The sequence below is a fragment of the Seriola lalandi genome, unplaced genomic scaffold, assembly GCF_002814215.2.
Source record: "Seriola lalandi dorsalis isolate HSWRI2012SDOR001 ecotype SW California unplaced genomic scaffold, Sedor1 jcf7180002054244, whole genome shotgun sequence".
In the NCBI taxonomy this organism is placed as follows: Eukaryota; Metazoa; Chordata; class Actinopteri; order Carangiformes; family Carangidae; genus Seriola; species Seriola lalandi.
Window position 1 is genome coordinate 118,422 of NW_019524797.1, and position 22,137 is coordinate 140,558.

At 40.4% G+C, this 22,137-nt stretch overlaps 1 protein-coding gene across 5 annotated transcripts in view; it reads left to right on the top strand.

Annotated features, from left to right (window-relative positions):
• Positions 1 to 22,137, top strand: part of sbno2b (strawberry notch homolog 2b) — a 60,693-nt gene that overhangs the window by 24,566 nt on the left and 13,990 nt on the right. For 2 of the 5 annotated variants that reach the window (XM_023404429.2, XM_087173496.1), the window contains 12 exons: positions 16,405 to 16,578; positions 18,010 to 18,096; positions 18,931 to 19,036; positions 19,170 to 19,330; positions 19,448 to 19,581; positions 19,790 to 19,880; positions 20,025 to 20,168; positions 20,341 to 20,458; positions 20,545 to 20,650; positions 20,804 to 20,957; positions 21,084 to 21,260; positions 21,680 to 21,777. In XM_023404429.2, coding sequence (XP_023260197.1) covers positions 16,405 to 16,578; positions 18,010 to 18,096; positions 18,931 to 19,036; positions 19,170 to 19,330; positions 19,448 to 19,581; positions 19,790 to 19,880; positions 20,025 to 20,168; positions 20,341 to 20,458; positions 20,545 to 20,650; positions 20,804 to 20,957; positions 21,084 to 21,260; positions 21,680 to 21,777 — 1,550 coding nt within the window. Of the gene's footprint in view, positions 1 to 5,273; positions 5,662 to 16,404; positions 16,579 to 18,009; positions 18,097 to 18,930; positions 19,037 to 19,169; positions 19,331 to 19,447; positions 19,582 to 19,789; positions 19,881 to 20,024; positions 20,169 to 20,340; positions 20,459 to 20,544; positions 20,651 to 20,803; positions 20,958 to 21,083; positions 21,261 to 21,679; positions 21,778 to 22,137 lie in introns of those variants that run through there. The other 3 variants (XM_023404432.2, XM_023404430.2, XM_023404431.2) reach the window with 3 other exon arrangements.

The following is a 22,137-nucleotide window of genomic DNA, read 5'->3' on the forward strand; positions in this document are numbered from 1 at the left end:
ACCACTTATTCACATTGTTGGATAATGAAACCCATTGAATGGAACAAGCACAAGCAAGCATTAAAATTATCGCTTTTCATGCAGGTTATTTTATTTTAGTCACACATCTAATGCAGCATCCGCAAGACTTGAATGTGATATTAATAAATTCTACATTTCATTAATTCTAATGAAAAAGTACAAATGTGAAATACAAATGTTGAATAATCCACTTTAAAACAACATACTATAGATAAGTTTCACATGGAAGGATTTTCCTTCAGCGGCTGTTATTTGTCTCTTGTAGCCTAAGAGTTTGATAAAAGCTCAAGGTTACATTTTACAGTTAATTCAAGTTAATGTTAAGCAAGGTTTTGCCAGATTAAGTTAGGTTCTTAGAGGTGAACATTATTATGTGGCTGGCAGAAGAACACTTTCAGAAATAGTGTTTTCTAGATAGGACTATTTAGTAAGTATCACATCAACAGTCACTTCAGTTAAAAATCATAGGACATTCCCAGGTGACGTTACACCTTTGCAAGCTTTTGATGTCCGTTTTGAAGCTGTATTAGACTAATTTGTCCACGTTTGTTGCACACTCAAATTTCCAAACATCTCTGTTAACACACACTTTATACTGTATTTAACAATCAGCAACAGAAGGGAAGCACAAGTAGACAAACAAAGGCAAATGACACATACGAGTTTCACTTCATGTTTGCGTCCAGGTGTGTCAATGAGTGTTAGGGCTCTGTGGAAAAAAGAAGAATGTTTAATTTTAATATAAAGGGGGGGGGGGGGGATTTCAAGAACTACACAGGATGGCCTTTATACATAAGAAAGTGATGTCATTGCATGTGGGGTTTCCCTAGTTTTTTGCATCTGCCCGTTTTAGCCAATCTGCCTATGGCTCTCTTCCTTACAGGCAATTACAAGAGTTCATGATTATGTGGTACATGTTGGATCTAATCATCTGTTCACAGATTTAGAAAAGTATGATGTGACAGCTGTCATTTATAAGTGGTGTAGTTTAAATTAGCTCCGTCATGATTGGTGTGTTCACAAGCAGAAAGTTCTGTTTCTTGGCACTGGGGATGTGGAATGTTATGGTGCCTGTGAAGTGAGAGAGAGATGTGTTCTGCTTGTGTTGTGCTTTCTCAGCTGTTCTTTCTAGTTTTGGACACTCCCCGCCATGTGAGGCATGCAGAGAAAATGTAACTCACGGGGTCTTCGTGACTAATCCACCACCTCACACTCAGCACCCTTTTTCATCCTCCATATTTCTCCCCCTCCTTCACCATCAAATGGCACCCTGCCTGTTTTTTCCTCAATATATCCACAATCAGAAAAGCCGGATTTTTTTGTTTTCTTTTCACTGTTGAACCATGACAGTACAGAAGATATTACATTTTGGCAAGTGTGACTGGGTAGAATATTTGATGTGATTGTTTTTTTTTTTTTTTGACCGTTTGTCAGGTGACTGCCATGTTTACCTCAGCCACTTCCCTGTTTCAGTTAAAGCTGTATAGTCATTTTGGTTTGCATGGCTTTCCACAGAGTGTTTTAGTTTGTTTATGCAGTTCAGCAGAGCTCTGCTGGAATATCCTCATATTGTAAGGAAACACGCTGTGGCAGCATGTGGACAGGATGTCTATCTCTAGATTGCTGGTAACTTGAAAACAAGAGCCAAATGTTTGTTTGTATTGGATTTAATAGACTTCTCTTTGTGACTTGATATCCCTCAGATTAACAGTCAATTACAATATATCATTATCTAACAACTGAAACGGAATACATGAGCACTGTACAATGATGTGGACTTTTTTTTAATAACATTTATTCGATGTGGACAAGAGAACTGGGCTTCAATAGCACCAGAAAATGTCCCAATTACATTATAATAGAAATTTCCACCAAAACTTTTTTTCCCTTATGAGGCATCAAATTTCTCATAATGAGGTTGTAAGTAATTCATTCATATTCACTAACTGTAGTGACACACATTTATTTTTATATTATGTATTTTTTATTTTTTAGATATCTATATAGAAAGATTAAATAGATCTAGACAGCGGCTTTATGAAATTACTTACAGCTTACAGTAATTTATCATTTGTCATATGTCAGAATCAAATTGCTCGGTCCGTTCCAGGAAACTTCCCTTGAAATAACAGTTACACATTAAACCCTTTCTTGGCAAACTATTAGGACCCCATAAAATAAAGCATTATCAAAACTCTCAGCTTGGGCACAATAAAAAAAAAAAAAAAAAAAAAAAAAAAAAGATGAACAATGGACGCTTTGACCAAACAAAACTGAGGCTGCATCATATTTTCTGATCTTCATTAGCTCTTTACAAGAACGAATGACAGGTTGTGGCTCGCATTATGTAACTGCACTGTTCACAAACCACCGCAGTCACACGTGCACACCTGGCTCATTTGTTGATCTAAAGGACGTGAAGCTTTTTGCAGAGTGTCAGAATGAAAACAAGACTTACTGGAAGGCAAAAAACCTGAACTCACTCACTAACCACTCTGGCTAACCTCAAAGAGAAAACAGCACTCTGCAAGAACACGCATTAATTCACATACTGTATTCTTTAAGTATGCACACACACTGTACATACACATTCACACACTCTAAGGCACGCTTAGGCATATTCACAGTCTTACTCTCTCTCTACATACTTGCTCTGTCTCTGTGCGGTTCTTCTCAATATTACACACATGCTCTTCTGTGAACAGTGCATTTCTAGGAAGAGTTCTTTTGAATCAAGTCTGCTTTTGCAGCTCTTTTCAGTCCAGCTTTTTGCAAAATTAGAATCACTTTATTTGTAAATACATCATACTAAAAATTCTGAATGTGTCCAGCAGTGGTTATTGAGTGTCTCCATAGCACCCATTCGCCAGCTGGAGAATTAAGGTCAATGATTTGGTCATGAAAATCCCTGAGCACCCATGTTGGCAAGAAAAACCTACATCTATGCACAGAAAGCCCACATTTAGTGTCAAACTGGGTTGGAAAATAATAAGATCCACTGATTCCAGTAATGCATGCATTTACTTTTGAACCTTTGCAACATCACAGACCATATATCTGATCCATCATTACACTCTTACTTTGTGCAGATGAGTATAGTTCAGACAAAAATAAAAATAAAATTCTCCTCAGAATCCCGTGGCCTCCAAACATACTTAATGTATCACACTGAATTACAAGGAAGTCTTTTTTTGAAAAATATGTGCACAATACATCTAGAAATGTCATTTTGATATAATTTGACGGAGTTTTTTTTTTTTTTTTAACTTAGCTTGAAGAAATCTAAGGAGAGAAATAGAAAGGTGCTCTGCCTCAGGTGTTTATTTTACTGGCAAAGAAGACTATCTTGTTTTTCTTGACTTATTGTTTGCAGCAAGCACATCATGATATAAATCAGTTGGTGTTTCTCGGTTACTTCCTTATAAGACACACTCACAACACAGTCATTTGGATGGCCTAGTTTAAAGAGGAAGTTAAAGGTTAATTTGAAGGGTTGTTAATAGGTGCCATGTTGTCCTCGTGTGATGTGTGCCCCCATCTAATCTAATTTTAGTTTAGCTTTAGATGGTTCAACCTCTATCTATCCTACATTTTATAAGAAGTGTGTTGTGGTCAAAAACAAACATGCAAATATGCAAAGCATTTCCTTCAGCATAGTACAGGTACTGTATGTATGACTACAATCTTAACAATAATAAATTCTGCTTGTCTGTGACATCAGTCATCCATATTACACACTGTCACCGGGTTTTTTGGAAAACAACCTTAAGAGTAAATATCCGCAAAGAGTGCATGTTGGGTGCTTAGAAATAAATTACGAGAAATAAATTGTGTGTTGTCAGTTAAGTCATGATGTGAAGGGATGGGTTCTTCTTTCTTTAGGCTGTGATGCAATGAGGTGTGTGTGTGTGTGTGTGTGTGTGTGTGTGTGTGTGTGTGTGTGTGTGTGTGTGTGTGTGTGTGTTTAAGAGTTTAAGTATTCTACAGAAGCTCATTAATGATTCATCCCTCTCCACTGACCCTCTATGTCCCACTAACACACACATATTCACAAACACGCTCACATACACATTATTCAGAGGATTCCCACTCGTATGATGACACCATGGACAGGCGCCACAGCGTCTCTGACAGTCCGACTCCCCTTCAGTCCAGCAGAGATGGACATTACAGTACCTCACCATGCTGGCTTGATATCATTATTCCTGGAAGCTGGGTGTGCAAATGGACCCCTATTCCACCCATGAGGGAAATAAATCACATTATTCTTGTTTTTAAATACAACAAACGTCCTCATTTGTGGCTTGTAAACATTCTTTTTCTATCAGCAAAAGCTGATGTTACAACATTGTCTTTGATCACCATCTTGGATTTGTTGGAGTAACCCATTTGCCATCAGATTCCCAGAATACTTTTTTTTTTTTTTTTCTCAACAATTGTATCCGTGATTCCAGTAAGTGGGAATGTCCATCTGTGATATTTGTGTGATTGCACACAGATAGAAATACTGGATGACGACTGAAAGACCCTTTGAATTGACACATTTGCAGCTTGAACTTGAACTGTTAATATACTTCTGACCACTTCAGCTGTCTTCTTGTTATTTTCAGCTGTCTGTAATGTTTTTAGCATAACCTCTATTGGAAGACCATGTGAAAACTCTCTGAGATGAATAAACAGGAGAATGTTTTCATAGGATAACTGACAACTCAAGCCTGCTGAGTTCAGAGAAGTAACTCACCTCACAATTATCTAGACGACTTCTTTGGTTTTTTCTTATCAGCATTTGCACTTCTAAGCTGTAGATCATTACAATAATCACTAATCATTACGAGAATAGCAGTCTTGAAATTGAGCCTGTGCAGAGAAATAGAAAGACAAAGAGCAGAGTATGAAATAAGACAGGCAGCCAGGCAGGGAGTCAATCTCTAAATATAATGATCATTAAATAGTGGCCCAGGCCCATTAAACACAGCAGTAAGCAGCGGGGTGTGAGGAGCGGCCAGGTCCAGAGCACAAAACTGTTTACACTACAAATGCGGTTGAGTTACACCATGTACAGTAAAATGGGCCCGACTGCCAGTAACTCTAGTCACTTACCAACAAAAGCATCATTTCCTGAAAGCTCCTCCCCTCCTCCCTCCCTCCTCTCCCCACCTCTCCCCTCCCCTCCCCTCTGCTGCTCTCTCACTCACTCTCCAACCACCTTTTTGAGCTCTGAGGAACTAGTCCTCAAACACTATGACTAAGCCCTCTATGCAAATGCCTGACTGTCCTACCGAAGCAGGAAGCATGTTTTAGACTTGCCCGTGTCTCTGTTTGTGAGAGCAACAGAGTTTGTATGTGTGAGCTCATTGCCCAGAGCTTACCTGCGGTACAGGCAGATGTGTGTGTTGAGGAACTGGGAAAGGACTAGTGAGAGTCCACTGCTGGGTTGAAGTGCACCAGCTGTAGGGTGAATACCAACACTTTGACCAACACATGGAAGAGGCTGTCGCATTCAGGGATTCAAGGTGAAGCAGGAGTTTATGTGTATGTGTATTTTACTCCCCCCCCCCCCATACTGCAGCGTTTGGACCCATGTCTCTCATGCAGTTCTGGACTAAATTGTATTCACAGCTGGGACGACCACTTCCCAAGGTTTGTTTGCTTCTTTTTGCCATATATTACACTGGTTCAAGTCTGTTGTTTTAAGGCTTGTGGTAATTTATATTTATACATAAGTATAATTGTGACATCATGGCGAGTAAGTCTTAAATGAGGAATTGTGACTAACAGAAAGCTACTTGTGTGAAGAGTTTTTATTGTCCTTATCGAGAAACTTCTAAATAAGACGAGTAAGAACTTTATTAACCACTTATGGCTGTGCTTTTAATTTTTTATTTCCTTGAATGAGTTTTGAAAACACTTCCGTGTAATTACAGTACTAATGGGGACAGGCCTATGATTTTTCTTGTCTCTGTTTTTTCTGTCTGGAGCCTGACCTACACTGGAATTGATGTTAAAGTCATTTATAATAGAGTTTATGAAAAGGTTCATAGCAGGTGACCGATCTAAACTTTAAAAAGTCCTCAGATTAGTTCCTATAAGATTTAATGTCTTTGTTTAATATCTAGTTACAACACTAATCCACCTTCTCTTAACTGAAAGAGAAAGATGTCAAAGAAGTTAATGCAGGGTATAGATTATGCCTCAATATTGAGGGTAGACCTGTCAGGATATGAATTTCTGTGCTGGCAAGCCATTGTGCCATTCAGTCACCCATTGCACCATTGAGACTCTTATTCCCAGCCAGGAACTATGACAAATGATTGCCTGCCTCAATCCTTGCAGTCTTCCAGTAAGTGCTAGAACCTGATATCTTGTCAGGCTAAATACCACTCTTGTCTGTGTTGTGGGTGGCTATTAAATATGCCCATTGTTGCATTTCACTATGAATAGAACTGGAACGTTATTTATTTATTTATTGATCATTCATTAGACTACACTGTGTTTGTGGAAACTCATCATTCTAATGACTCTATTAGCGTAAGGCTTGCTGAGCCCATTTTCACGGAATTTCTGATTAAGCTGATTAGCTCACCTCACCATGTCAGCTCAAAAAGTGTGACAATTCACATGATCAGTGGTTATACGTTCAACAATGTTTTCTCTAATTAAATGAAAATGTACATAGTAGACTGAGGAAGAGCAGTTGATTTGTAGTCCTCGCAGTAATTTGACTGTTAAAGGGAAAATCATGATTTTTTTTTTTTTAAATTTTTTCTATCATTAGGCTGTAAGAGTTACTCACTGCATAATGTAATGAAATAGATGGTTAGATAAATAGATTAGCTCAGGCTACAAATGATCCTGTAGCCTGGGCCCATTTGCCTCTGTTAGTTTCTCTCCAACAAGCTGCCCGCTGACTGGCCATGTCTCCGTCCACAACATCTGTTAGTATCCAAACATCTATATCATGTAACATCGTGTACTTACCATCTTATGCCACAAAGTTTGTTCTACAGCCTTGAAGGATAGGTTTTATAGTCTGCCATAAAGTAAAGGACAGGTGCTCATGTGAACACTTAAAGAGGTTTTGCTTGCCATAATCATTCTTCCTGTTCATATTGGCCATTTAAAGATCCCTTCCCAATGTGTTTCCAGTGTAAGGGATTGGGGGGGACAAAATATACAGTCCTTGTTCCATGCAACATTTATCTGAAGTTTATGCAACATTTTAAGTAGGTTTCTTCTTTCTTCCTTAGTGAAAAATACCTGACTGGTTTTAAGAGAGACTGGAAAAAATGTGAACCTGTTCTTCTCTGGGCTGCCTCTCGGTGGGCACATGTTGTCAGTTTCCTGGTATTACATTAAACCTCAAACATGACCTCGGTGTGCAGCTTACGGGAAGTGAATAAACGATGGTGTGGATGAGTGAGAGCATGAGGGGGGTTGATGAGTGGTGGAGAGAATGGGGGAGTGAGAAGATAAGAGGATGGGTGCAGGTTTCCTATGCTGCAAATACAAAGGATGGATGGAGGAAAAAGGTTGCAGCCTTGTGTATCTTGCATGGCGTCTTTAACAATATCTAACCATGCAATAAGTAATCCAATCCAAGAGCATAGCGTTAAAGGTGTCGCATGTCAGTGCCAACTTGAATTGCAACTGTCAAAGAACTCCAGGATGGCGCAAGCTGAGAATATAACAGGTTGATATTCAGGTTAATTATTGTTGGCCTTAAAAAAACAATTCATGGCTACTGAGATGCAGGATCCGTAATGTGGAAAGTCTGTCTGGTCTGACAGGAGACAGAAAGCAGACTTTGCAGTAGGATGAAGACGTCAGTGCTGGGTGTTACGGATCACCAGGTTTTACTATTAACAAATTATTTAATCTCATTTGCATCAGGAGTCACTCGTGGTGATGACATAATGTAAAGATTTTACTTTTCTTGTCAATTGTTTGCATTAATGTGTTATTGTGGTCTTCAAAGTATACCCTTTTGGTTATTTTCCTAGACATAAATAAATTAGCGTATCTCCAACAAGAATTATTGAGTCATATTTTTTTAGTTTGAAAAGTAAAAAACATTGTTAAATACTTCATACTAATCAGTGTTTCAGTAGATCCTATTGTAAACCACTTTTCATTCAAGGCTGCATGCCCTTTCTCACTAAACACTGTACAAATTACAGCATACAAACTATCATAGAGTAAAATAATACTACACTGAAACAGTCTCAAGTAAAAGAGGTAGAGCTAAGCTAATTCTTTGCAGTGGTTAGCAGTGTCATCTCACGGCAAGAAGGTCCCGGGTTCAAATCTGCTGGCCAGCTGGAGCCGTTCTGTTCCCTTCGTGTCTGCATGTGGCTGTCTGGAACGCTCCAGTTTCTTCCCTTTGTCCACAGAAATACATCTACATGGCGCTAAGATTTGCCTGTAGGTATGAATGTGTTTGTCCATGTTTGCCCTATAATATACTAGTGGCCTGTGTTCGGTATGCCCTGCCTCTTGCTCACTGTGTGCATGTATGCCCTCTCACATTTAAATTTAAGTGTTATCTTTTCTAAGAAAGGTTCATTTGTTCACAGTTAAAACGCTGGTCTTGTCAGATTTTCCGTCAGGGAAAAAAAGTAACGGAGTAAATTACTGTGCTAGTTACCAGTGGATTCTTTACTAAGAACCAAATCAGAAATTTACAGGTACTGAGCCGTCCATCCTGAGTCACAGCCTGATAGTAGTCCACTAACCACAGGTGTGTGAAAGTGTGGGTGTGTGTTATGCAGACAACAAGAAAGAAATGAGAACCTGTGAATATACACTTCATATGTTTGATTTCATACAATTTCCAAACCTCCTCATCGTCAAGTGTTGGTCTCCCACATAGAGCAAGTAAAAAAAGGATTTGGTTAAAACACTGCCTAATCTCAGACACAGAACTATGACTTTGAATTTCAACTTGGGCTCGACTGTATGACCTTCTGTTTTAATCCTCTAAGGATGATATAATTTTAACTGTGTGCAGCTACAGTACTGTTCTTAAAAGTTATGACCCAGTTGACAGTCGCATTGTTTCACTCAAAATGTAATAACATTTGCAGTTATTCTCCAGGCCACGTTGTCTGTTAGGGATGACGGCGTTTAACCATGTTGAAAGCGTTGTGTGGTATGCTGTGTTGAAATTTCTGCATAACTGAGACGTCATCTTGCGTCAACACTCCCTTCACATCCACTTTTCTCATCACTGTGGATGCAGGCTCACATATACAGTTAGTTTCTCACACACAGTTATTGTCACTGTTACTGTGAGTCATTTTTAGTGTGCTTTGTGTTTCTTGTTTTTTTTTTTTTTAAAAGCAACAATTCTGTTTCAGAAGCCCATCAGCTCTTTTCTTTACTTTTTCAAGATGTAGGTTTAAACTATATACTTGACACCAACCCAGAAAAACAGATCTGGTCCATTTTTTTGGCTCCTTCCTCTGTACCTTTCATATTTTCTCAACTTGTGCTGTTTTACACATTTAATTCTTTTTGTTCTTCTTTGCCGGAGAGAGAATCTGAATTTGCCAGGTAGGTTTATTTGTCGTTTATAAGTCGTCAGCTCAGCGTAAGCTTCAGGCTCTTCTACACACACAGCTAGTTCTTTGAACCAGCTCCGTCATTCAGCTGCTTGCTGGTACACTTGACATGGCATCCTTTTATTTCCCAGAACATCTGAAAACACCGGAAAATTCCAGGAGGCTTGTAAGCAGCAAGTTGTCGCTGGCTTGTTTTACCCAGACTTGGCACTGCATGAAGGCCTGCCTGTCAGGAGGTTGTTGGGCTGGGTTATACCGCTTTGATTGGCCCAGGGTAGTTGGTCTGGGATCAGCTAGGCTTGGCTCTGTAGGGTAGACAAGGATAACCTAATAATTTTCTTTTGACCCCACAGCCATAAACGTGTAAATAGAATGAAAGTCATAATTTTTCTCGGACCATTGCCTCAAAGTAACAATAGAAAATTTAATTTCAGCTTAGTCAACCTGCACATTAGGAACAAACGGATATAAAATCCAAGTATAAATCAGTGATTAAATATTATTGCCATTAGTTTTTTAGCACCAGTGTTGGCTTTGCGAGGGTCCTAAGTGGAGCTCTTTGTAGTCAGTGAAACTGCTAAATCTTTGGTGAGGAGCTCTCTAGACCCGAAACCTTTGGTTGTCTGTGATACAATTTTTAAGTTCTTGAATGTAGTTTATGCTGGAGGTTGTCTGACCAAATTGTCTTACAGACCAAAACAAGATGTAAAACTTCCCATGTGTTCTCATACACAAATAAAATAGCTTTTTGACAAATTAGCTCCTCAATCAGATTTATGTCTGTATGCCAAAGACAGCTCATACTGTCCACAAAACACTTGTTGTGATCAATGACGCACCATAACAAATCAATTTAATATTGAAAATAAATAAAAATCGTAAATAGCAAGTTAATCAAGGAGCCAGTTTGCCAAAAAAGTCAGTGCCTGCTTGAAGTCTGTGAGAAGGTCAAGGAAAAAGAAAAAGCTCAGAGCTGTGCTATTAAAGTCACAGCCCAGCAGATATGTCAGGGATGTAGGACATGCAGACAGCTTGGCATAACGTAATCCAGAAAGAAAGAGAGACACCACTGGTGGCTTTTCAGTTCCTGACCCCAGACCCTCCTCATGTAAGAAAACACACACACACACACACACACACACACACACACACACAGACCCAAACATGGGCCATCAATCAGGTTCTGTTGACTGTATGGACAAGGTCAACAGCTGACCCTAGAAGGGAGAGCCTGGGGTGGGGCTTGTTTCAATCAGCTGATCATAGGAGTGGGGTGGGTGATTTAATAACCTTCTGCCCCACCATCCCACCCACATACACACAGTACAGCTACTGACATATAAGACGCTTTCAGTGAACCTTCTTCACTCACTGACGAGGTTGTGCACGTTGGTTACACTGTTGTTTTACACCACCTACATTATAAACAAGAGCCTTGACATTTTATTTTCCTTTTATATCTGTCGTGTTTGTGATTTGATTCACACACCCCCACCATTATTTTTACAGAAACATTTTTAGACTCAGAATAAAAAGAGAGGATTGAAGGTGGTTCAGTGGTAAATGTGTTCAAACAGACCACAGCCATTTATGATTTTTTTTTTTTTTTTTTGTAAAAATGCTGTTAAACTTTCGTTGATTTTGGTCATTAGTATACTCTACAATGTACAGAAGTAATCTTAAATGTATGTGTGAAGTAGTGTTTCTAACGTGATGCCATCTCAGTCCTCGTTTAACTATGTGGCAGGTGATTTTATCTCCGGAAAAGACGTCAAACAACACGCAGATTAATATCAGTGAAAAGTTAAGTGTTGGGTTAAATAGATCCTCTTCCTGCTGCAGAATTCTGTGGGAAAACAAAATCGGATAAAGAAACACCGTGTGGCTGAAAGGGCAGAGAGGGATGGGAAACGAGGGGGATAGAGTTTAAAAGACTGGGAGAGAATAAGAAGGAGATGACAGAAACGTATGGGTGAGATGGTGAGGTCATTTGAGGTGTGTGTTTGTGTGTATATGTGGGTGTGTGGGGTAAGTGGGAGGCCTGGGTGACTTTCTGGCCTTGGAAAAGCAGCCAAGCTGGCAGTGTGTAGGAGGGGAAAGTCCTGGGCCTGGCCTGTCTGCCTGGGGCCTCGGTCTGGCCTTGCACTGCGGCAGGTTATTGAGTTTAACAGGATGTGGCTTAGGACTATATACAGAAGTGTATACCTGAATTTTGAATTTTGATAGCAGGGGGACATTTTAGCCTCTAATATAAAGTAACATAAATTAAAGGCAGAAAAAGTATTTTCTTTCTAAGATTAGTTCAAGAAATTGTCCACCTTTGGCTTGGTTATGGACTGCATCAAAAATAATTGGGGGGTCTTTCCAGGTGGGAACTCAGTAAGGAATCATGTCACCAGCAACAACATGTCGACACAACAACTGTTAATTTGCATCGTGCCAAAGAAAATGTGTGTGAAAGGAGCAGCTGGCAGCATGTGTATCACAGGAGGAATGTGGCTGGCCATAAATTCCCCAGGACAACAGTGGAGATAGCACTGACAAGGATTACAGAGAATTTGACCACACAAAATTGGGCAAGGAAAAGGGGATAACAAAACAACACACAAACAAACAAAAAAACTAAAACTGTCCATAGTTTGATTACAGAGGCCATGATTGTAACATAATGCAGCTTATCAGGAAAGACAAGCCACATCCCCTGAGCTTGTTCTTTTAACAACATGTGCTTAGAAAGATTCCTATCAGATAAACCTTACTTATATTTCAGTCCCTTTTTAAAGTGATCTCTGTCAGAAACACACAGCCATCATTGATGGGATTTTTAAGTAGAAAGGTTTTTTCCTTTAATAGGAAAGAGCAATATTTACAGACAAAGAGAAGTACGCAGGCAGATGGAAACTATTGTTTAGAAAGCAAACTAAAATATAGGACTGCTAGACTTCCTTGTATGGTAGTGCCTGAGCTTATCACAGGGGCTTTGTCGTAGCCAGTGTCATTGCAATCATTATTTCAGAAATGGCTGTTCCTCACTTCTCACAAGGCAACTCTTGAAGCTGCATGCGTAGCACAGAGAAATACTTTTTTACCTATTTGTGTTTGCTAATATTCAGTCACCTCATGAATAAGGATTCACTGGGATTTTTTTTAAGGAGGGGGATATTGTGTGATACATGTTTCAGATTACTCATCCCACTGTAAATACATAAAGCTGTTTGTGGGTGGCTTATGCCTAGAAGTATATTTTTCCAGGTCTGATTTCTTAGAGCTGATAACCACCATCTTCAACCACAACCATCAAGTAACTCTGCAGCTCTGTAGGCATCTTAAGAGCTGGAGGAACTTGTTGCAGCTGTTGCAGCTTTTTTTTTTTTTTTCTTTTGCTGGTATGTGCTTCCATTAATAATCTGTAGATAGATAACTATCATCATCCAGATTCTAATAAAGTTTACTGTTTTGGAGGATACACAGTATGACATACAGTTGCATATGTTTGGTTTTTCTCATAGTATTTGAGCACACGATTGTTTAGATTGTGCCATGTCATAGACTAGTGATCAGATGGATGGTTTCAATTTTATTCTGTGAGTTGTAAGAGTGGGATATACAGTAATGCTGGCTTCAGCATTCATAGCAGAGGAGAGAGTCAACTGGAAGAGGAACACATGAAAGGCAAAAAAAAAAACAAAAAAACAGAAGGGTGGACAAATGACAGGAAAAAACGTGCACATGTGGTTTCACATGTTCTTCTGTGTACATGTACACACAAACACACACTGATTTTTCTTTTCCTGCTATTCCCAGAAATTACAATAAAGATTTCAAGCAGATTTAATTCCCTGAAAGCAATTTTGAAAGAAACACATGCACACACATGCACACTCACATTCAGATAATTTCTTATTGCATAGCAGGGAGGGAGAGAGAGAAGGAGGGAGGGAGAGAAAGAGAGAGAGGCAGGATTAGAAGTTTCACAGTTTTGTGGCAGTGTGCTGTGGAAGGAGCCAGATTACCATCAGAGCAGTTGGAATTCAAGCCTTATCTCTGCTCGACAGGGCCCGGTCTTGAGAGCAGTAGATGAACTAACCCTGGGTACGCGCCTGCCGGGGGACTAACACTGCTGCCTCAGTTACGCTCTGCTTAACAACTCGATTAGCTTGGTACTGAAACTCGGCCATGTCTGGGTTAGCATCAACCGAGACATGGTCGAGTTGTCTGTGATTCCTCTGTATCAGGACTGTTGGTCCTCGTAATAACAACAGTGCACCAGCACAGTATGCTCCATTACATTACATGGATTTACATGATGTCGAAGGCCTAGAAGTCACATTGTAACATAACGTGGAGCAATGACCCGCAGGTCTAAATACAAATCACATATTTGCAGAACAAATTGATTTAGGGCAAGTTTCAGCTTGAGCTTGAATTAATCCATTGTGACGCAGCACATTGAAGTCATTCAAATTTTACAGGTTTCATAACAGCTAACAATTTTTACAAGGTTAGTTATTATGACCGCTCTTCTTTTATTGCAACCAAACTCACTCTGTATTTTCATATCAAATCTGGTTAAGTAGATTTTTTTCATAATTTTTTATCAAATGATGGGTGTCTGTTCAAAACAAAACTTTTCGACTGATCCTGCTCATCCAGTATCGGTGTTTCATTGTGCTGTTTTCCATGGTGAAATACATGTGTCTGTGCTTTTGTGTTGTTCCGCAATTCTCTTTCTGTGGAATGATGCCTCTGGTTATACGGTGTCCCTTTTCCAAGACTTATTGTTTACTCATCTGTCCACAGTCAGAAGCGCCAAGAAAAGAGGGAACAGAGCAAGGGGTGAGAAGGGGAATAGTATGAGATGAGAAGACAGACAACTGACAAGATAAACAAACAAAATGGTGACAGGTTATGAGTTTGTGAGGTGGTAGTTATATTTTACAGCGACCCTACATCCCTCTGTCACCCCAGAACAGGCATTTTTTCCATTCAACTGTCTAAAGGGTAGAACAACTTTTGTGAGGCCGCTTTCAGAGCTCATGCCTGATCTTGCCATCAGGAAGCAGAAGCACACACACACACACACACACACACACAGACGCGTAGACAGACACAGGAAGAAAAGGAGAGAGAAAGGTAGGGTGAGAGAGTTGACGAGAGAAGCATAATCATAGAGCTACCAGCAAACACTGATAAGCTGAGTGCTGTACCCTTTAAAAAGCACTCTCTCCAGCACGCAAACATCTACATGTTATGCTCTGTGAGTTGTTTCTCTAACGTCATAAGGCAAAAATATACACATGTATCTGTGAGCACACACAGGGCTGGGTCTGTGTTTGTCTGCCTGCTTCTCATCCACCTCACTGGGCCCCATTCCCACATGATGTAGTCATGTTAACAGTAAGAGCTCAACATCTTGTATTCTCATGCCTGCAAAACATTTTCAGCTGAACTGTGAGCAGTGGTTGATACGCAGCTATGACAGAAGCCAGCACAGCTTCTCTGCATTAATCAGTAGCAGCGTATTGTTGAGATTTTAGTCAGCATCACAATTAATCATTTATCTCCGTTTCCAGACACACAGTTTTTACTTTGGGCTCTCACAGCGCAGTATTGTTCTTCCTCTGTGAGTTGTCGTCAGACCTAAAACCATATTGTGCTTCAACCCCCCTCATGACCACTTGTGGCTGTACACTTTCTGAAAAAATGTTGCTCTGGATGTGCTGTATGCCTGTTTAAACACAGGACGGTTACAGAAATGTGTAAACTTAACTATATAATAGTGTGTTTCTTGGACGTTATGTAACACAGTAGTGTGCAGCAGCAACAAGACCTCAAGGGGAAAGGTTCAACATTTTGGGAAATATGTTTACTCACTTTCTTAATAGGGGCTGGCTTAGCACAGAGACTGGAAACAGGGGGAAGCAGTTACCCTTCTCATCTCAGTGAATAAGCATATTCCCCAAAATGTGGAACTATCCTTTTTTATGTGAGGTAAACAGTGAAATGAAATTGCTGAATTAGCATGTCGGACTCACTGGGTTGTGTTCAAGGCAGTGTCACGGTCCTCTGGAGGGTTTAACTGGAACATGGGGGTGTGGGAATCTCCATGCTTAGCCCACAGAGTATAAATATACATGCATAGAGTCACACACATTGAGGACTAGGAGCAGACACGCACCGACACAATAAAACGAAGAGATCCATACTCCCTTTTCTAAAAATAGTTTCTCTTCAGCTCAGCTTGTCTGTGTCTACCATGTGCTCTCCCCCTCCCCATCACTCAATCCCTATCTCCCCACATCCATGTTTATACGTCTCAGGGGGCCCAGGGGTGCCAGTGAGAGTCTGGTTAAAGAACATGGCATGCTAATGGTTTGGAAAGGATATGAATAGAGGGACGACTGGAAGGGAGCCATGGCTAAAATGACACACACAGACACAAGCACTTTCATTATGCTCGCTTTCCATTTTACATGCTCACTCTCACACGTCTGTGTGTGATTAGATTTTGTTTTGGCTGCTGGTGTTAGTCCTGAAAGAGTGCCGTAATGGCTGAAGTCCAGATTGAATGTGCCACCTTTTATTGTCTGTGGTTCACCTCCATTCATAGGTTTCTTATTTCTATGGTATACACTATTCCTCTGCTCCATGATGTGTGCTTTGTCTGATATGGTATATTTATTTAGGATTCACAGTCCTCCTTTAGTCCCATGAATCGTGATGCAAAGGGAGTGATATGAAAGTTATGTCTGGCTTGGTTTTGATTTAGGAATCTATGTGTCACTTTCACAGTATAACACCTCCTCTCTTTCTCTGCCTTCAGGACCTGTCCTGCATTGATGACCTCTCGACAAACTCTCTGTTCTCCTCTCCGGCTGACTCACTGTCGGAGTATGCTGATGCCCAGTCCTTCATCAGCACAGATAACCTGGACACAGTGCCCACCCTCTGGGACGTCAACACTAGTACCACCACACCAGCACAGAGCCAGCTAGAGGTCAGCAGCAAGCGCTCACAAACACACACACACACGTCATCATTACCAGACACACTGGTTACCACACCAACAGCTCATCTTACAATTATTATGCAACAAAAACTTTTTAAAGTAATCACATGCATGTGTGTACTGGGGGTAGACACCAAGCACCAGCAAGCCAGGATCAGATTGTCCTCTGTAAACATTAGTGCTGATCTGGCAAGCTGCTACAAGTTTCATTCTCACTTGGGATTTTCATGGTGTAGCAGCGTTCATGCTCATTCTTCTGAAAATACACAAATGCCACAATGATCCACAATACAACTGTGTTTGACCCAGGCTTCAGTGTTATCTACACTCAAAACAATAATTTTGTTCTATTAATATTTAATTTGATAGCAGGCAGAGCAGGACAGACATGAGGCGCCATGGTTGAATGAGGGATGTTCCCTGTGTTATTCACCCATTTGCAGCATAAATGCCTTAAGTCAGCTTATAGTGTCCTTTACACAGTTAATTGTTGTTGTTTTGAACACTTTTCTCTTTACCAAGAATTGACAAGTTTAGCAAAAGCTAAAATCACTGTAAAAGAATAAAATTAGTTCCTGTCTGTCAGAGGATAAAATTTAACACGCTTCAAAAGTGATGTAGTCTGAACATAAAAAAAATTATTTCAACCAATTTCTTCACACACTCTTACTTGCAAATGCAAATCCATTTCAGTCATCCATTGTTCTTAGAACGTTCTCAATACTCAAATAGACTGACTGAATGTCAACATGTGGAATCCAGCTGTTCTGACTCTGCAGCCCGAGCACATCAGACTCCCGTCATACCACTTTGTTTCCTGTTGTCACAGTGCTGCATGAAACAGAATGTCCAAATTAGCAACTGAGATACGCATGAGATTCTGTAAATAATAATTATGTTTGTTTTTGGTGCACTACCTCTTCAAAGACGCTCATTGAACTGTAGTGTATCATGGTCTCCAAGCTGGTGATCTCAGTAGAACAACTTTGTTTTCAAATGTTGTTCCTCCAGTCCTGCCTACGTCGCCGCCGAAGCCTCTTTGAATTAGATGAGTCCGAGGATATCTTTTTGATTTGAATCAGAGCACATTTATTTCTCCTGCCTACTGAAAGCCTTTTATGTTTTCCTTTTCATTCTGCCCTCATTTCATCCATTATGTTTCCCACACACACGCAGCTTTATCTGCCTTTTTTGTTGTTGTCGCTGGCTTTTCACCGCCAGACAACAAATTGCATTTTGTTGAGTGCTGCTCCATCAGACATCCACGAAGTGCCCATATGCTCTCATGCACAAGCATTACAGACAAACACATGCATACACATACAATGGTTTCTCGTGTTGTTTTTTGTTTCTCTTTTCTCATGCATTTGGCACTGTTTATTTGAGTTTGTATTTCTTCATTTTATGTTTTGTTGACAGCAGAATGGCACCAGCAGGTTTCATGGCTTGGCCAGTTTGGATGATATAACTGCTATTATCAGCACCCCACCTTTAGGAGGATTCCAGGTAGCCGCACCAACCTCTCCAATCTAATGTTGAAATGAAACCAAGCTCTCTAACTCGATGAGCCTATTCATCTGCAGTTCTCAGTAATGCAGAGATATGCAGATTGTGTCATATGTCTAAAGTGCTGCAGTTATTACCCTGTGTTTTTGCAATACAAGATAAACCTGAGACTGTTTTACATAGAAACATAACATGCCACTAATCAAAGAGTGAGGGTCACATTTTGACAGCGTAGTGCGTGAAGGTAGTAGTATGTGATGAGTGAAACTATGATCCTTGTGCCTTTTCTGGCAAGTCTATATTAACACACATGATGAAAGCATTGCTGCATATTGCATATATGGGACATTCTTTCCTATGCACATTGCATAGAGAACAAATAATACCATATACTGCATTGTCCCTTCAAGTTGTTTGTGACAACAATAAAAGCTTTGTAATATTGAGTCATCCGTCAAAATGGGACTCTCCTCATTTCAAGTTTCTCTGATAGCATGCATCTGTTCTTGCCTGAATATGTAAAGCACTTTTTTGTCTACAGTTACAAACATGTTAAAAAAAAGCCCTCTTTCATTCTGCTTTAGCTGATTTCATGCACTTTTTAATTTCATTTGTTATTTTACTCTTTCTCTGGTTAATATTCCTTGATAAGGAGTTCTACATGTGCTTTGCTGACTTCTTACTAACTGCTCACCCGCCTCAAACTTCCAGCTACAGTCTATTTACTAAATCGTCTTCACCTAAGCTGAAATAAGAAAATCCTAGAAACAAAACTCCCAAATGCCACGAATGTTAATGTGAATTACATTGATTAAATCTTTACGTTGTTTCCAGGCTCAGAGAACCCAGCCTCAACCAGAGGAGGAAGAGGATGCTGAGGAAGAGGAGTCAGAGGAATTGGGTCACGTAGACACATATGCTGAGTACAGACCTTCTAAATGTAGGCCACTAGACTGAATGTCAACATCGACTTACCTATTAATTCATCTACATTTTTCTTTTTAAATACGACATGACACTCCTGCAGTTTGCTGTTAACATTTTTATGTTCCCTTCTTTAACCCTCTCTTCAGCCACCATAGGAATTTCTCATCCTGACATAGTGGTGGAGACCAACACACTATCCAGTGTCCCTCCTCCTGACATCACATACACTCTGTCTATCCCTGAGTCAACTATCAAGAATGGCTTGCTGTCTGCTCTGCAGCTAGAGGCCATCATCTACGCCTGCCAGGTACACACACTTGCGCACAAAACATAAAGCACTTATTCATTTTGGGACTATAGATGATTAATGCTTTGATTATGTTAGAAAACTTTGTTCATGCATTTGCTCTTTATGCACCCTCAGCAACACGAGGTGATACTTCAGAACAACCAGAGGGCGGGCTTCCTGATCGGAGATGGGGCAGGGGTCGGAAAGGGACGCACTGTGGCAGGAATAATCCTGGAGAATAACCTTAAAGGAAGGAAGAAAGCACTATGGTAAGAGATTTACTACTCTGGTAGACCTCATGCAGGGGCCTTAAAACAAACTTGAAAACTTAAAAACAGCTGCAGTTTCTCTGGTTTACAATACTTGATTTATAGTTTGGTGCTTTGTGTCCAGTTGTATGCCAGGTTATATTGTAAAGTAGGAGCTAGTCTGTGCAGTAACCGGCTGAATTACTGACTTTCCTGTTCTTTCCCTCAGGTTCAGCATATCCAATGACCTGAAATTTGATGCAGAGAGAGATCTAAAAGACATAGATGCACCGAATATTCCTGTGCATGCCTTAAACAAGGTGGGTCCAGGTGGAATTAGTGTGACAGCCTGAGAACATGTATTTTATTCTTGGCAACAGCTGAAGTTATATATGCATCAGAGGAGAAAATTCAACAAAGCAAGCTATATTCTCCACTTTTAAACGTTTGATTTGTTTTTGTAGATAAAGTATGGAGACACAGCTACCTCAGAAGGAGTCCTGTTTGCAACTTACTCTGCGCTGATTGGAGAGAGCCAGGCAGGAGGGCAGCGGCGGACAAGAATTAAACAGATCCTGGATTGGTGCAAGCCAGACTTTGATGGAGTTGTATCCTTTCATTTTAAAAATGTCACATACATCATCTGTCCAGCACAGAACTGACATTCCATGTGTTGCTCCATTCCGCTTTCATTTGAACACCTTCACATCCCAACCGTGGTTTTACACAAATTGGCATTGCCTCGCTGTGTTGTTTGCCCTTGACCTTTCACCAATACAGATTATTTTTGATGAATGCCACAAAGCCAAGAATGCCACATCTACAAAGATGGGCAAGGCAGTGCTTGACCTGCAAAGCAAGCTGCCACGGGCCAGAGTGGTGTATGCCAGTGCCACAGGTAGGCTTACACCCAAATAGACACACATTCATACACCTAATGCAACACAATGAGGATTTTGAAATGTTATTTTTTTTCTGCCCCAGGTGCCTCTGAGCCAAAGAACATGATCTATATGAGCCGCCTGGGAATCTGGGGTGAGGGCACGCCCTTCAGAATCTTTGATGACTTCCTGCACGCCATTGAGAAGAGGTTTGTAGGAAATTCACTCCAGAGCTTTATGCTTTCAGTCATGTGGATACATATCTTCATATCGCTGTGCTTACTGGAAAATTCCTTACAATTATTTTGCAGTTATGGATGGTTGACCTGTGATTGAATCATGTTGAATAATTTATATGACAGAGGTGTCGGTGCCATGGAGATTGTTGCCATGGACATGAAAGTGAGCGGGATGTACATTGCCAGGCAACTGAGTTTCTCAGGGGTATCCTTCCGCATTGAAGAGATCGGACTGGACAGTGACTTCAAACTGGTCTATAACAAAGCTGCCAAACTGGTGAGCATCCTGCCTCTCATTAATGAGGATTAGCTGCTAATAGTGTGTCTTTAGTATGTGTGACATAAAAAAAAAAAAAAACACTGTACTTTAAACTGACTGTGAACATCTGGAATCTGTGTCCAGTGGGCGGAGGCGTTGCAAGTGTTCATGCGTGCAGCAGATGAGCTGGGCCTGGTCAGCAGGAAGTCTCTGTGGGGGCAGTTCTGGTCGTCTCACCAGCGCTTCTTCAAATACCTCTGTATTGCTGCCAAGGTCCGCTGCCTGGTGGAGCTGGCCCAAAAAGAGCTGCAGGCTGGAAAGGTCAGTACAGCACACTCTTGAACACTGACTCATATCGTGTGTGTATAATCTAGAAGAAAAGAAATCATCAGAGGAAGATCCAAGCAAGTGATTTCTCATAATTCCATAGATTGAATAGGTTTAGGTTGAATTAGTGAGGAGGGACTGCAAGCTCAGAATACTTTTTTTCTACTGTATAAACGCTGTGTTGATGCATAGTGTTGTCAGTACTTTGCTTTGTCTACGTAGCAAAGTTTTGGATCTTATTTGGTGAATCTACAAGTGTCAGTCAGGTTTTTTTGCACCTCCCAGTAAAAAGGTTGACTTGAGTGTGTTTTAGTTAAAAAAGATTTCCAGAAATGAGTCTTCTATAAAGAACTCCAGGTAAGACAGTAGAAAAGTTTGGTTTTTAATATGTAGTTATTTTTTCTCGACCACAGTGCATCGTTATTGGCCTCCAGTCCACTGGGGAGTCTCGCACCAGAGAAGTCCTGGATGAGAACGATGGGCATCTCGACAGATTTGTCTCTGCAGCAGAGTGAGTAAAATGGAAAATGTTGTGTGTTTGTTTGTTTGTTCCAATGTTAATAGGTTTATTTGAAAGGATATTCACCAAAAATGACAAAATGTCTCAACGGCACTGTCTGAACAGTGAAACGCTCACTCACAGGTGTACGGTTTTACATTGTTGATACCTGTCTGACGCCTTTGACCCTGTTGAAGGAGTTGTCTGTTTGCTGGAAGCCATAGCAGTCTCTGGGTTTTTTCTATTTTTTTTGTTGCTACACCATACTGCCAAATTATTGTATTGAAGTATTCAGGCCATATTTGAGTCGTCACCATTTATCCTCAGTGAAACCAGGAAATCTCTTAAGATATTAGCAGCTATTTAATCAAC